Raw genomic sequence first — 17,300 nt, 5'->3', positions numbered from 1 at the left:
ACATAATTGCTAGTGTTTTAATTGTCAACCATGTGATGAAACACTGTTTTAATCAATATTCATTCTTTCCAAATATTGCATATTTAACTTTCTGTTTTCTGACATCAAATGCAGTTTGCATGAACACAACTTTTCTTATTTTCTTGTACTGTCTCAAATGTTGTTTGATTGCTGCTTTTTATCTAGCTTGTAATGTAGAATGTCATGTATGTGTGTCGCCTTCTCTGTGTTATCTTGAAAGCCATCATGATTGCCTTGTCATGTTGATGTCATTTTTGTGGTCATGTCATGTTGTTGGCCAATTTATACATGTTGGATGTCATGTTGTTGGCCAGTTTATACATGTAGGATGTCATGTTGTTGACCAGTTTATACATGTTGGATGTCATGTTGTTGGCCAATTTATACATGTTGGATGTCATGTTGTTGGCCAATTTATTCATGTTGGATGTCATGTTGTTGGCAATATATACATGTTGCATGTCATGTTGTTGACGAGTTTATTCATGTTGGATGTCATGTTGTTGGCCAGTTTATACATGTTGGATGTCATGTTGTTGGCCAATTTATACATGTTGGATGTCATGTTGTTGGCCAATTTATACATGTTGGATGTCATGTTGTTGGCCAATTTATACATGTTGGATGTCATGTTGTTGGCCAATTTATACATGTTGGATGTCATGTTGTTGGCCAATTTATACATGTTGGATGTTATGTTGTTGGCCAGTTTATACATGTTGGATGTCATATTGTTGGCCAATTTATACATGATGGATGTCATGTTGTTGGCCAATTTATACATGATGGATGTCATGTTGTTGGCCAATTTATACATGTTGGATGTTATGTTGTTGGCCAATTTATACATGTTGGATGTCATGTTGTTGGCCAATTTATACATGTTGGATGTCATGTTGTTGGCCAATTTATACATGTTGGATGTTATGATGTTGGCCAGTTTATACATGTTGGATGTTATGTTGTTGGCCAGTTTATACATGTTGGATGTCATGTTGTTGGCCAATTTATACATGTTGGATGTCATGTTGTTGGCCAATTTATACATGTTGGATGTCATGTTGTTGGCCAGTTTATACATGTTGGATGTTATGTTGTTGGCCAGTTTATACATGTTGGATGTCATGTTGTTGGCCAATTTATACATGTTGGATGTCATGTTGTTGGCCAATTTATACATGTTGGATGTCATGTTGTTGGCCAATTTATACATGTTGGATGTCATGTTGTTGGCCAATTTATACATGTTGGATGTCATGTTGTTGGCCAGTTTATACATGTTGGATGTCATGTTGTTGGCCAGTTTATACATGTTGGATGTTATGTTGTTGGCCAGTTTATACATGTTGGATGTTATGTTGTTGGCCAGTTTATACATGTTGGATGTCATGTTGTTGGCCAATTTATACATGATGGATGTCATGTTGTTGGCCAATTTATACATGTTAGATGTCATATTGTTGGCCAATTTATACATGTTGGATGTTATGTTGTTGGACAATTTATACATGTTAGATGTCATATTGTTGGCTAATTTATACATGATGGATGTCATGTTGTTGGCCAATTTATACATGTTAGATGTCATATTGTTGGCCAATTTATACATGTTGGATGTCATGTTGTTGGCCAATTTATACATGTTGGATGTTATGTTGTTGGCCAATTTATATATGTTGGATGTCATGTTGTTGGCCGATTTATACATGTTGGATGTCATCTTGTTGGCCAATTTATACATGTTGGATGTCATGTTGTTGGCCGATTTATACATGTTGGATGTCATCTTGTTGGCCAATTTATACATGTTGGATGTCATGTTGTTGGTCAATTTATACATGATGGATGTCATGTTGTTGGCCAATTTATACATGATGGATGTCATGTTGTTGGCCAATTTATACATGTTGGATGTTATGTTGTTGGCCAATTTATACATGTTGGATGTCATGTTGTTGGCCAATTTATACATGTTGGATGTCATGTTGTTGGCCGATTTATACATGTTGGATGTCATGTTGTTGGCCAATTTATACATGTTGGATGTCATGTTGTTGGTCAATTTATACATGATGGATGTCATGTTGTTGGCCAATTTATACAGGTTGGATGTCATGTTGTTGGCCAATTTATTCATGTTGGATGTCATGTTGTTGACCAGTTTATACATGTTGGATGTCATGTTGTTGGCCAATTTATTCATGTTGGATGTCGTGTTGTTGGCCAATTTATACATGTTGGATGTCATGTTGTTGGCCAATTTATACATGTTGGATGTTATGTTGTTGGCCAATTTATACATGTTGCATGTCATGTTGTTGGCCAATGTTACCAAGCATGATGCTATGAAAATATCATAGTTTATTGTATTTTCACTTTGAATACCATCCATTATAATTGTGCTATATCTCATCTTGGATTTAATTCTGGTTGCCATCTTGGATTTAATCTTGATTGCCATTTTGAATTTAATCTTGGTTGCCATCTTGGATTTAATCTTGATTGCCATTTTGAATTTAATCTTGGTTGCCATCTTGGATTGTATTTGTTACCATCTTCATTACCATATTTGGTGTAATCTTGATTCACATCTTGAATGTTGTCTTGGTTTAATGATAGTTACAATTCAGTATGCCATGTATTTGATGTTGTATTGCATCCCATGATTGTTACCATGTATTGGTTGCTATGTTAGACATTATCTTGGTTGTCATTATCTCACCATACACATCTTATATGCCATATTGGTTTTTATGTTTTATTTCAGGTCAATTTTTATGCTTGATGCTCTAGCTGTTAATTGTGTACAAAACAAAATATACATACAATGTGCATCAACCTTTTCACCACCAGACTTTCTCGCTCAAATTGTTCTGCACTTTTTTTCTTGTATCCTTCAATATTTCTGAAAATAAACCCTAATTTTGGAGCCAACAAACAAAATTTAAGTCAACTTTAAGTTTCTACTCAAAAAATTTGACTATTTTTGTCCCAATATTCTGAAGGAAAGTGCAGACTATAAACAGGAGCATTTTTGAATTTGTGATGAAAAGAGCGAACTGGTGGTGAAAACGTTAATGATTAACAAAGTAATCTGCTTTGATTCTTCTTGAATACATGCTGTATATGAAAACAGTTCTTAAGCCTGTTTTAATGTCATACAATTTTGTAGCAGTAAACATTTCATTTGGAATTTCAAGACAGCGAGTCACAGTGTTTCTATCGTATAATTTATAGATAGGGAACATTAAATATCTTGCAGTATAACAAATGTGCTGGTTGTAAGTTGCATTTATTCTTACTAGTAAAAATAGTATGGATCAAAATTTTTCTTTTGTGTGTTGAAAAATATCTTTGCTTTGCGATGGTAAATTTGTTTTATTCATGTATGCAGGGAACCCATCATCCAAAATTTGTGAAAAGATTCAAAACAAACTTCATGTACCAAAAGCAAACACCATTTACCCTATATTGCATTTGTATGAGCTGAACAACTAAATGTGTTTTGCAAATACAGTTATGTGTTTTATAAATTTGCTGAAAGATGGTTTTCATTTTTAAGGTTTTTTTTCACTCTTACATTATCTTTTGATGGTTCGCCAATTGTACAATTTGTTCTGTATTTGTCATGAGGTTATGGAACATCCAGGATTTGTTTTAAATGTATGTATTGTACAACCTATAAAGGCTTCCGCTCGTTACTTAATGCCCTGTTAATGAGACTATAAAACAAATTGTAAAGTTGTCATCATGTGATAATTCTTTTCGAAGAAGAAACATTCTTTGTTTTCTGCCTAACGAGGGCCGCAGCTGTAAAATATCTGTTCACCATATAATACCTTGTCAGTCTTCTTTTATATTCAATGTTCTAAGAAGATCATGACCTACTCATTTTTAGTCTAATTACTTTTCTGTTCCTCCTGAATGAAATCCAACTGATCCAAGGGATCACTTGTATTATAGATGGATATTAACGATGGAAGAGAGCACATCCTCTTGTAGGTCAAATCAACTGCTCTCCCCTGTGTCTTTATATATGCATTATCCTTCTTGAATCCTTGTAAATAAAAACATGATTCGCATAGCCTTCATCATTGTATCTGAATAAAACTGAGTTTCTGAATGCCCTGCAGCTTTCCAAGGGTCATTTTGGTCACGTCTCTCTGCGCTCTTCTCATTTTCTTTGACGACTTGATTTATAATAATGTCAGCGTAGTTTGCTTTCGGTAATAATGAAAGTTCATTGGCTTAGTTTGGTATTAGAAATGTAGACATTGTAACAAGATTTGTTTGTTCCACACTAACAAGTTAACTACAAAATACCATGGTAAGGGCTATCACTTAAATGGATCATCAATTTTTTTTTTGCAAATTTTTTTTCTATTTTTTAATGACGAATTACTATGCCAAAATGACTTGTGGTACAAAAATGAGTACACATTGAAGTCAAATATTAGAATTTGCAGACCATTCACATTTATACAATGCCTAAACAGCTGGAGGTTGCACTCTTTTCTTTTACCTTAATATTGAATTAGGGTTTCAACATGTTACATGCATTATTAACGAAATATGCCATGAACACTACTTGTGTTCCTTTCAGTTGATATGGTCAAAAATGTTGTGGCGTTCATTTTGAATGCTGTACCATGTCATTTGGGCTGAAGTTATAAATCATGTATAAATAATCACTTCATCGTTGAAAGAATACATCAATCTTTCATGAACTGTATGATTGACTGTATTTGTGGATCTATCTGACAAAAATATAAAAGCCTCTCTGTGCTTCTATACTCACTTTTTGTAATTTTTTGAGTTTATCAGTATCAATTCTTTGTTTGAGATGTTTTGCGTATTTTCTAAGATTTTTCAGTGATACATATATATATCGATTTATTTTTTTTATTTTAAACTGGCGTTTCTTTTTTTTTTATTCTTACAGAAAGGTAAATAAGTCATTCCGTGGTCGTGCTTGCCCAATTATGGTCCATTGCAGGTAGGTCTTCATCTTTCAACTATTACCTATTAAGGAAACCACCACTGTCCATAAATGGTCAAATAATATTTGTTATGACTGCCTCAATATTGTTAACATGTTGGGTGGTATAATATTTGTATTTTCCTCTCTTAAATTTTGGACCAAATTCAAAATTTAGTGTTTTAATAATAATCAGTTTTCTTTTCCTAATAAATTTGACACAGTGTCATTTACTTGCCAAATAGCTTAAAAAAATGTACAATGTATGGTAATAATATGATTGTATTTAAATGTTACTATTTCCTTGCCCATATTTGGTAAAGTTATACGTTCTCAGGCATTTTTAAGTTAAAAATTAGTAATGTGAAACTATATGTATCAGTATGCGTCATGGGATATGTATGCAAATTTATGTAAATGACCTCTTTATAGATGTGGGTAATATAGATATGTTCAGAGTATATTTATTTATAAATTATTAGCATCATAATATGCAATAGTAAGATGTATTAAATACCTTGTTACTTCTTAGTGAATGAATAGTGAATGTACATGATTATTATTTGTATTTGTGATGCACAACATAGAGTGATTGTAATCTATTTGGTGTTACTTGTTGAGTCTCCTGAGGTAGCAAGCTTTGATGGATAGAAAATTGAATTGGGATTTCTAGTTCTCCAGTCATTGATCTTGTATTAGCATATACAAGTATATATCTTGTCTTTCTTCATTTTTCTGTCCTTGATTTTTTTTTTTCCTATTTAAAACTCATATGCGATAAATCTTTCTAAGTTAGGAGCTTGTTAATGTTGAGTTTAGTGATGTTGAATTCGATAGTGTTCAATTCAGTAGTGATAATAATGTTCAGTTCAATGATAAGTTCAGTAATGTCAAACTCAGAAGTGCTGAATTCAGTGATGTTTAATTCAGTGACAAATGAATATTATGCTTTTTTTGTTTCAGAGGATACTACACATCCACTGTGAAATAACACTCACATTTTCACTTGCATGGTTGTGCACACACCTACAATGTTGAACTGGATGATCACAATTTGGTGACATTTGATTGGCTGTGGCAGCTCATGAATTATTAATGATATGCAAATTAGTACTGTAGGTCAAAAAACAGCAAAGAAAATCAGAGAGTGTTGAAAATGTTGACTCCAGTGATACATTCAGTAGTGCTGAACTGTCAGTAATGTTTATTCTTGAGGATATATGTGGTGAACAAGTATTATGGGATGCTTAGAAATTTGGCAATCGTAAGAAATGTTGGTGAACATATTTTATAGTGATGCGCCCCATAAAAATCAAATCTACTCTAATCCTCCAGCAATTGTGGAGGTACTAAAAAATGGATTAAATGAAACAATAAATTATTCCAAAGAAAATTCTGTGGCAGAAGAGGGAAAAAGAGCTTTATAAAGTCAAATAGTGTACATTAAGAGAGACGATCATATGATTATTAATGAATGTAATTGAAAAAGTAGACTTTGTTTGAGATTCAGTTACCGTAGTTATAATTTCACAATAGCCATTTCGATGTCTGTTTTCTTGGCATAGCTTTTCTGTGATTTATTCTCCACATTAATATTTAACTACCAGTGAGCATTTATATAATTTGACAAATTATACTTCCAAATATCGATAAAAAAACTCCACAATTTAGAAATTGTATACTAGTATGTCATCAGTGTGAAATCAAATTTGCAATTTGAGTATTTTTAATAGTGAGTCTGTTTGCTGATAGTGAGACTATAGACTATAATGTCCCTTTTGACGTGTCATATCATTTTTATTTGTAGTCTCGTATTGACAATAGTAGAATTAGTTTCAAAACCTCTGATTTTCTTTGCAGTTTTTTGACCTACAGTACTAATTTGCATGTCCTTAATAATTCATGAGCCGTCACAGCCAATCAGATACATCAAACTGTGATTATGCAGTTCAACATTGTAGGTGTGTGGGAGGGGGGGGGGTCATTATTACAATGTAAATTGAAAATGCGAGTGTTATTTCACAGTAGATGTGTAGTCTCCTCTTAAACAAAAATTCCTAAAATTAATTTGTTTCGTCACGTAATGAAAAATCTGTAGATGAACATCAAATTTCTAATTCAATATAAATTTATTTTAATAGTGATGAAATCTTAAAAGGAACAATTTATAAATTCCTCTTTAATTTGTAGAATTGTCATTTTAAAATGAGTATTCTACAAATAGTATATATCCCTGCGAAGGTTTGCTTAAAACTCCTTTAATATAGCCAGATTTTTGAATTTTGAATCTGGGGGAAAATTTCTTGTGCGTTTCTGGTTTTGTAAAATTTCATAGTTTTCTGTACACACTAACAAGAATTGAATTAGTTGAAATCACTGTCATGTGTCTTGCATATAAGCAATGCTGAGTCACAATTTGCTAATTACTAAATGTGCCAGTAAAAATTGCCGGAAGATACGATACGTGGCCGAGAGAGACGACACGAGTCATGCATGAACTCTGGAAGAATTGAATCCCCCATCAAGATTTAATGTGTGTTGGTTTTATTCACTAGAAAATGTGTATGTACAACAAGAGGATAATCCAAAGCCATTATTAGTTAGAACAAGGTTAAAAGGTGTAATCCAGCTTGGATTTGTCTGCCACGCTGTACTACAGTGGTGTATTTTAAACATTACAAAAAACAGGGCATACCTATGTTTCCAAGTACCCCCAGTGGCTAAATTTAATTGCCTCTACGAAAGAGGAAAATAAGTGTATTATCAGTGTTTGCCTTGAAGCAAACTGCTTTTCCACCTCGTTGTTTTTGGGATCTTTTTTTCCTCTTGAGGAGTGAGGCGTGTTTTAGTTTTCAAGAAGAGTATACCGGTGGATAATTACAATGAGGTGGGAGGACATATCTGACAGTTATATTCGGTCAGCGTGCGACCATTTTTTTTCATAGACAAAAACAATCCTAAATTTTGAATATATGCAAGCGGGCATAATAAACAATGTCAATATAATTACCATGTATTTGTGACATGATTGATGTGTATGGTAAATTACATAGTCATCAATTTATTGGTCTTTAAATCTGTCTGCGGTTATTTATTGGTCTAGGCTGAGTTCTCAAGGTGAATGAAAGTAGTTGTAAAAAGTAACATCATTATTGCCATCACAACCAAAATAGTTTATGTTGTAAGGAGAATGGTGGCCATTAAGGCATTTTATATTAACGCATTTTATATATAGAAATCTGACTGTTAACTGTGTCACTTTAGAAAGTGATTTCTGCATTAGATTATTAGTCGTTTTGATGTGTGACAAATAGCTGATAAAATATTGCATTACCATCACGTCTTGTCATTGGAAAAGCTACAAGGGTTGGAGGGGGGAAGAGGGGTGGTTGGCATATGGATTGTTATGGCTTCCTGTTCTTTTCCTGCGATGCGTCCCTGGTGTAATGTAAATTCTAACCGTGTTATAAAAAAGCTGTTATCTTTATTACCCGGGGATCACAGCGTAGTCATCATAGTGTTTTATAACCGGTTAAAAAAAAGCACATGTATTCTTTTAATGATTCTGAAGTTAATTGATGTCGTTGTGTCGGATTTTGAAAGTTTGTAGTATGCTGTGTGAAGTTACAGGCATATTTTTCCCTTTTTAGTTTCTAATATACATCACTGAAATCAATAAATGGATTCAGTTTTGATTTGAAAAAAATAGCTCTGCAGCTGCATGTATACCCCTGACAAAAATCACCTAAAAAAAAAACTAATAATTTATGTATATAACATAGTAAAAGTATCATAACCTTGCCCATGATAAAAACCAGAGATGCTTCAAAGATGGTGTTTGTCCAGTTCTTTTAAAATTGTTCTTCTGACTGACTGATTTTAATACACCTATCCCATGCGTATACCATATTGTTTCTATTAGTAGTTTGTATGCTTAGGTGAATACATTGCACGGAAATACTCAGTATACAATGAATGAAAAATTGGGTTTATGTGTACCTTTATTGGAGATCGCTTTGAATAGGGCAAATACGGTATATGCCTTTTTAGTCCTTGATAAATGTGATCTGTCACTGATCCACCGTGGGAATTCTTCACTTAACATTTTAACATCTTTTGCTTTATATACCTTGGGAATAAACACATTTCATGTCAGAATCAATAAACCTTACTAATGTATGCCTTGTACTTTGACTAATCTATAAACAGTCTTTCAATGCAAACCAAATTTTCATAATTTTAATGATTTGTGGACACCCGGAAACAGAAATTTTTACAGAAGTTACTACGACTTCATGTCTCTTGTCTTATCAGTGAAAGTTCACTGCAACAACATTCTCAAGACTCTCAAAATTCCCAATAATTTGTTTTTCATGGAATTTAAGTTGAATATTATTCAAATGTATTTCTTGGTATTATCAAACAGATTTTTTGATAAATCATGATTCCTTATCAATGATCCCATTGGAATATTCACACCTGTAAATTTTATTCTTGAAATATTTTTTTAATAATTTTATATGATAAGTTATTTATAATATAGCTTTTTAAATTTGAACTTCTTAAGTTATCAGTTAATTGTGATGTACTTATGTTGATTTTATTGACAATCTTTTCTGAAACTTGGTGTATTGTATACTGTAAATTTTTCGCTTGGAATTAATTTTCGCTTTTTTCGCTGAAGGAATGTTTCAGTGAAAGTAAAACCCAGCAAATATACCTTTTTTTCCTATATTTTACATTCAACTCATCAAAAATCAGTGAAAATAAATTCCATACAAAACATCCAAAAAGTCTTTTTTCAGCCAGCGAAAATTAATTCTAGATAATATAAAGTATTTTACAGTATCGGTTTATTAGATTGTTAAATTGTATATTTTTGGTTTGAATTCCTAGTGATGGATGTGGTCGTTCGGGCACATACTGTTTGATTGACATGGTGTTGAATAGAATGACGAAAGGAGCGAAGGAAATCGACATTGCTGCTACGTTGGAACATATCAGAGATCAGAGAATAAAAATGGTCAAAACTAGGGTAAGTTGATGTTTTAGCGGATTTGTTGATTAATTCCGAGATGATAAACATCCACATTCTATACATTGTGATGTTAAAAAAAATTACGATATCTCGCGTAGAAAAGTTCCAAAGTAATATCGTCATGTTCCAGTATATGCATATTAAATTGCTTATATAATGAAGACGGATATGTTGACTGCTCCGGATGACAGTATTTCATGATTTGTTAAGAGCAAATTACCCCCAACATGATGTGGTATTCTTATTGTAGAGTGTTGGTTGATTTCATGTAGACTATCTTCAGAGAAAATTTTTTGAGGCGCAATGTGCATGTTTCTATGCCCTATACTCAGTATTACTGTAAATGAATTCATTTTTTACTGGGTTTTAATGCAAATGCGCTAAAATAAAACCCAGTGAATATGTAAAATTTAGCATAGAACACATTATCTAAAGGATAAAACCGTGAATTTAAAACCCACTCAATATGCCTAAAATGCTAAATCAGTGAAATTTAAACCCAGTGAAAATTAGTCATTTTATAGTATATTAATTCAGTGGTAAAATTTTTTGTTGGGTTCCCTTGAGTTCAAGGTGCATTTATTGTGTAATAATAATAAATTACTAAAATTTTGCATGTATATTCACCGCTAAAAATTTTTGCTGACCTTGAGTGCAGGAATTTGACTCTCATGTTGATTAATTATTCATTTTGTGGGTGAGAATAATGAAACACAGACACTTTTCCAGTCATGTTTGGTTTTAAATATTTTGATTAATTTATTTGTGTTTAATGTGTACATGTAACTTATGTCATGCAAAATGCTGAATATATTTTAATTACACTTTTTCTTTTCTTTTTCGCACAGGAACAATTTGATTTTGCTCTAAAGACTGTAGCAGAGGAAGTAAATGCCATCTTAAAAGCACTGCCACAGTGAAGACTTAACCCTTTATTCCTATACTGCCAGAGTACTTGAGTCGATTTATCAAAACTACATGTAGACAATGCAAGAAATCCAATAAGGAAATTGTCAGGGAAAAAGGAAGTGGCATTTTAAAAAAACAAACAAAGTAATTTAGCTAAACCACCAAAAGAGGGCAGTCTCTTGTCTTGCGTTGTTTTGTTCACCATCATTTTGCCTTTTATGATCATCTACATTTTGCAAATGACAATATATTTACAAGTACAGTCAAACCTGTGAATAGTGACCCCCTAAGAAACTTAAAAAAAGTCTTGATATGAAGGTCGGATTTTTGTTATGGATCGCCAACTCATACATTTAACATAAACTTTGTCAAGAAAATAATGAGATGATACTGTTGCAGAAAAAATATATTTATTTGAGTTGATTAAAATCAAATAAGTTTGACTCGAGAAAGATAAATAGATTGCTAATTATTTCAGTTTCCAGAAAAAGGTGAATCTACAAAAATATTGCTGAAAGTGTGGCCACATTGGGACTGTCTAAAAGTGGTCACTATATGCCTAATGTCTTTCTATCGAGTTGGGCACTAACACAGGTCTGACTGTATACTGTGAATGATAGTTTATGTTTGCCAGGACAGAGAAAGAGACAGGTTGACCACAATTAAAAACTTAACGATGATATGAGAATATTTCATTTTAAAACTTTTGTGTTTGCGTCCAATTTATTGTACACATAGTAATGTATTTTCTTATTTTCCTTGCTCTAGATAAGTTGTTTAGTTAACAAGAAAAATGTTATGCCAAAATGTGTTGGCGTATTATTCGTTATTTTAAGTGCAAAATTTATTTCTTTTCATTCCTTCGCCAATTGAGGTGTATATATATATATAAATCTCTCTCTATATATTATATATATATATATATATATATATATATATATATATAGATCTGTGTGTCTTTCATGCAACGTGTAGAGTGTTGTAATGTGCCCTGGAACCTGAATTTCTGTACATGTGATACCTCATTAGCATTTTTTCAAACTGACCAATCATCTTTGCTGAGAAGGTGGTTGTTTCTGCTTTGCTACAGTTGCCTCATGTTGTACAATTGTTTCAGGCTTGAAAGGGTTTTCTCACAAAGATTGCAATTTTGTTGGTGTTTAAAAACCTCCAAAAATGGTACTTAAAAAAAACAAAAAAAAAAACACAGATTGTGTTCTAGAATTAATGTATATGCAACTTGTAAGTGTGTAAAACTTAATCCTCTGATTGCTTTCAGTATTCACTTTTAATTTAATTTTAATTAACAAATATCAAAACTTTCTCAATAGCTGTTTTGAGCAAATAACAAATTATGTATATTATTATGATATGCGTTACCAAATATATATTTTGAACATTTTGATAATTTTAGTCATTCCATGGACATTTGCAATGTTTTGGAGTGAACTCAGAAATATGACAACTCTGAATCAGATTATGGACTGTGACCAATGTGCATTAATTATTGAGATTATCATATCATGAAACCATGGAAACCGATTACAGATAACTTGAAAATGATGACTTGAATTGTATATTTGTTACACTCTGAATGGAGTATATAGATGAATTGTTGCTAGAAGCAGGGTTGCACATAGTAATTTTATTAGCTCAGGGGGTCTTTGGATATTTTAATTTATTCTTACATCAATGGGACTGGAAATTTAAATCTTTTTTTTTTGCATGCTTATTCTCTTCTGAAATCTTGATGTGCAATTAATGGGTTGATTAAAATCATGAAATTGGAGCAGCTGGTAAATTTGTATGCGACACTGGGAATGCACGTTTACATTTTCTTGTGGCAGATCATGGTTAAAATAGATGCATGTACTGAAAGGGAATACAGAAATATTTACAGCTACATTTGTCACTTTAGCCCAAGTGTCATTCATGAAGTCTTGAATAATAAAATAACCACCATTCCACATGCTTTCTCTCTTCATAGATTATAAATATATTAAAGTCTTATCTCATTATTCAGAAATGCATGAGCTTTTGAATAGGTGTTACTATGGTTACTATGTGAATTATTTTTGTGAACACTTGCCATGTTAAGCTCTCTTTAAAAAAAAAAAAAAATTCAATTAAAAATTGAGCACGCTTTTCTTGCATGCGCTACCATTGCAATCGTACCAACATTAGAAATAAAGTACAATGTTATTGTAATAATATACATTAATACGAAGAAATAGTAATGAAATGATAATTTTGAATATTTTATAGAAGAACAAGATGAACGAGTCATTTACTATGTACTGTATATTTAATTTGAATCCTGTGTTCACTCCACTATTTACTGAAATATGTGAGACATGTGCTGCTTTTATTGCATTGCATTGTATTTATTTCAACACTTTCTGTGAATGTAATTGATCAAATATTGAAGAAAAAAAAGAATTGAAGAATTGTCACTTTGAAGTTATATAACTTCATAATCCCAAAGTGTTTATAATTACTACAGTATATTAGGAGTGTGTGTGTGCTTTGATGGACTTTGTATACTGTAAACCACTAGAAATGTTTGGGATTTAATAATTTTATGTCATTCGTAGAGTCAAAATTAGGGAAAAAGTCACTGACACTTTGTGTTGAAGAACCCCAGAGAATTATTCACTGCTACAAAATTGTGCGATTTTCTTTGACTCGCAACAATTCGTCTTTCACGAAATAAAAACGGTTTACAGTATATATGTAAAGTATATTGACACATTGTTGATATTCCTTTTTTTTTTTTTTTTTGGAAATGTGGATCAAAAAAGCCAAAAAATATCACCAACAAATTGACATCAAAATGTTGGATGCAATGCTTACTTAACTGAAAAATGATCTTAAAAAAGATGATTATCCATTCATCTCTTCCGCTTATAGTAAAAGTTAATGACTCTGTAAATCTTTTATCATGATTCATTTTTCTTAAGCTTGTGACATTCATAGCACACCACACACTGATAATAGAGAAATGACATGATCAGGTAGTCAATGATAATTCTGATTAATATCTGTGTAAATAGTCATGTGAGTTTGTGTAATATATATTTTGTAGTAAACTGTTGATGTTAAAGACACTTTTAAATCTTTATCCTATTATAATAATGTAATGTGAACCCCAACGATATTATTGTACCGAAGTAATAAATGCAATAGGCAATTTGGACTTAGTTACCATGCATAGGAAAGTCATTTCTCGCTTCTTTCATTGTTTGATTGCGATCTTTTTTTTATGAACTGCCTCTTCTCAGTACGCCTTCTAAAAGATTGCTGTTTGAGTACTGAATTTGAATGCAGATCATCGATAGGCTGGTCAGTGCTATCTAAATTTGCATAAATTATATACAACTCACAGCCACTCACTCTCATCTGCAGAGACTTGTAGATATCTACATGTATAAAACCTTTGAAATGTATATTGCATTTATTTGCATGCATTCAAAGAGCAATGTCAAATAGAACATATTTGTAATTGTGAACAAAAACATGAACTCTGCTTCAAAGTTACATTCTCACTTTGCAAGTATGTATAACACCACTCCCAGAACAAGCTAAAACATTAAGTGTGTTCAAATGTTGTTTCAGCTGAATAATATGATATTGTATGTAGATTTCCTGTCCACTCTTTCTCATTCATTTTATTTTTAGATTACCGGAAGGTTTTATTCCTTAGACTAACATACCTACAATGTAACTGCCCTTCAAAGAGTTTTAATCAAGGAAAGTGTCTATCGTTTTCAAATCGAGAACTTAAATTCCATATTCTGCAGCTAATTTCTCTTTACTCATCCACATTCGTAACATTATATGGTCTATATATCTGTCAAGAGAGGAGAGATACGTCACAAATTTGAAAAGCGGGAATGCAACTTAAAGGAATTGAGCAAAATCTCAATGGAAACCAGAATGTGTTACACTTTGTTTTGCTGAAACAATTTACTTGTGTGTTACCTACAATGAATATTCCTTCTTAATTACAACAATGGGAACATTGAATAGAATTTTTAAAGTGCAAGCATGTTAACCAATCAAATTCTGTTGTAAATTCTGTAATGAACAACTTTTCGATACATATAATGCAGATTCTAAGTTATACCTGGTTTTGGATATATTTGCTATAGGTAAATCATTGCTCATTATTTTGCTGGGTTTAGACAGTTTGGTGGTCACCACTGGTATATGTTGTAGAAACATGGTTGCCATTTTTCAATGGTAGAGACAGTCAAACTGTTTGGTGGTCACCACTGGTATATGTTGTAGAAAGCATGGTTGCCATTTTTCAATTGTCCAGACAGTCAAACTGTTTGGTGGTCACCACTGGTATATGTTGTAGAAAGCATGGTTGCCATTTTTCAATGGTCAAGACAGTCAAACTGTTTGGTAGTCACCACTGGTATATGTTGTAGAAAGCATGGTTGCCATTTTTCAATTGTCCAGACAGTCAAACTGTTTGGTGGTCACCACTGGTATATGTTGTAGAAAGCATGGTTGCCATTTTTCAATTGTCCAGACAGTCAAACTGTTTGGTGGTCACCACTGGTATATGTTGTAGAAAGCATGGTTGCCATTTTTCAATGGTCAAGACAGTCAAACTGTTTGGTAGTCACCACTGGTATATGTTGTAGAAAGCATGGTTGCCATTTTTCAATGGTAGAGACAGTCAAACTGTTTGGTGGTCACCACTGGTATATGTTGTAGAAAGCATGGTTGCCATTTTTCAATTGTCCAGACAGTCGAACTGTTTGGTGGTCACCACTGGTATATGTTGTAGAAAGCATGGTTGCCATTTTTCAATGGTCCAGACAGTCGAACTGTTTGGTGGTCACCAGTGGTATATGTTGTAGAAAGTATGGTTAGATAATAGTTATTACCATTATTGAATGGTCTTTACAATTCACTACGTTCAATTACCCACCATAGACTCCAGGCAGTCAAAATGACTATTTTGAACTGTAGGCATTAATCTGCGATTCAGCCAATGACGGAGAAATAAATCTAGGTCAGGGGAAGCCCCATTTTCCCTCACGTCTCAAACCACGTGACCAAGGCCATGAGGTTTAACCATATTGGCCTACTCGTCACTCTGTTCCTTTCTCTGTACTGAGCTTTTTCCTGTTCAAGTTTTAGCTTGGGTTGCTGCTGCTAGCATGGCAGCCGACACTGTGGCTGGAAGGATAAGTTTTTATTATTTTCACCCTTGTGTCGCCCCCTTTTGTGTGTATATTTACAACAACAACAAAACTCAACGATACAAATTTGACCACTTCGCATGTCCAGTAAGATTGGTGTGAGGGGTGTGTTGTTCTCCCACTCGCCTACCGGTGCCACGTGTATCGAGACATTGAGTGAGAGGCCCTTCAGTGGAGGTTTCAAGACACCCCGCCCCCCGCTAACCGGAGGGCATCCTCACATTCCGTTGTCTCAGACGGTGGTTTTCCAGAGCATGTCAGCAACGGCGAGGCTGTGCCCCTGGAGGTGTTCACTTCTATGGGGCCTGTTGCAGGTCCCTCTATCCACCCATTCTCGCACGGCGCCGGGGCTTGCCTACGAGAGTAGGGCTTTGGTTGAGGACCTGCCGGGACAAATTGCGTCCCTTGTAGGTCAGGTAGATCAAATACAGATGGAGCAGATTGCCTCCACTGCAGTGACCTCTTGTTTTGGCAGGCCAGAAGAAGCACACATGCAGGCTATATTTGCATGCATGATGCTTCCTTCTGGAAGCCCCCGCCGATCCGGCTACGCAGGATATCCCGCAGTGTCTAGACTACCACCTAGCTGAGACCAATGCAGGAAATCGTGTCTTACCTTGCCTGTGCCGTCCCCGGAGCAAAAGCCAAAATGCTGCCATGGTGACGGGGTTCAGTGTGCCTGAGAATGCTAAACGCCAACCCCAATTCTGGGGCCACTAGCTTGAAATAAGGACCAAAACAGTTCGCATGAGGGCATAGGCCGAAAGCAAGACCTGGAAGATCCAGGGAGTGCCGATGGTAGAAATGTGTCTGCAAAATTGCTGAGACTGACTTATCACTATGCACAAGGATCCCTGTGGTCATTCGGGTTGGGTCAGCAACCAAAGTCTGACCCACTACGATGGGACCCATTCAAAAGGGACCCTTCTCAATGGATTGAGTATCTCTTAGGTAGTAGTTGATAAAGACGTTCTGCGTTCTCCAGATGCCTGCCCTCTGAATATGTTCGAGGGGGCACCTGACGCGAGCGCTAGTGAGTTAGCAATCACACAAGCCTCATGTGCCCGTACTTGGTGTCTGTGTGGACCTTGTGTCGAAGAAGCCAAATGGTTAAAACCTCGAGCGTGGTCGCAGT

The 17,300-nt window shown here is 34.0% G+C and overlaps 1 protein-coding gene across 2 annotated transcripts in view; it reads left to right on the top strand.

Moving 5' to 3' along the window:
- Positions 1-14,164, top strand: part of LOC100368963 (receptor-type tyrosine-protein phosphatase-like N) — a 209,548-nt gene extending 195,384 nt beyond the window's left edge. For both annotated transcript variants that reach the window (XM_085501370.1, XM_085501371.1), the window contains 3 exons: positions 4,964-5,017; positions 9,896-10,034; positions 10,886-14,164. In XM_085501370.1, coding sequence (XP_085357496.1) covers positions 4,964-5,017; positions 9,896-10,034; positions 10,886-10,957 — 265 coding nt within the window. In that variant the 3' untranslated portion in view covers positions 10,958-14,164. The remainder of the gene's footprint in view (positions 1-4,963; positions 5,018-9,895; positions 10,035-10,885) is intronic.
- Positions 14,165-17,300: the final 3,136 nt, after the last annotated feature.

The sequence above is a fragment of the Saccoglossus kowalevskii genome, chromosome 7 (genome assembly GCF_978046115.1).
Source record: "Saccoglossus kowalevskii chromosome 7, keSacKowa6.1, whole genome shotgun sequence".
NCBI classification, from domain to species: Eukaryota; Metazoa; Hemichordata; class Enteropneusta; family Harrimaniidae; genus Saccoglossus; species Saccoglossus kowalevskii.
This window is presented reverse-complemented; position numbering and strand designations above follow the sequence as displayed.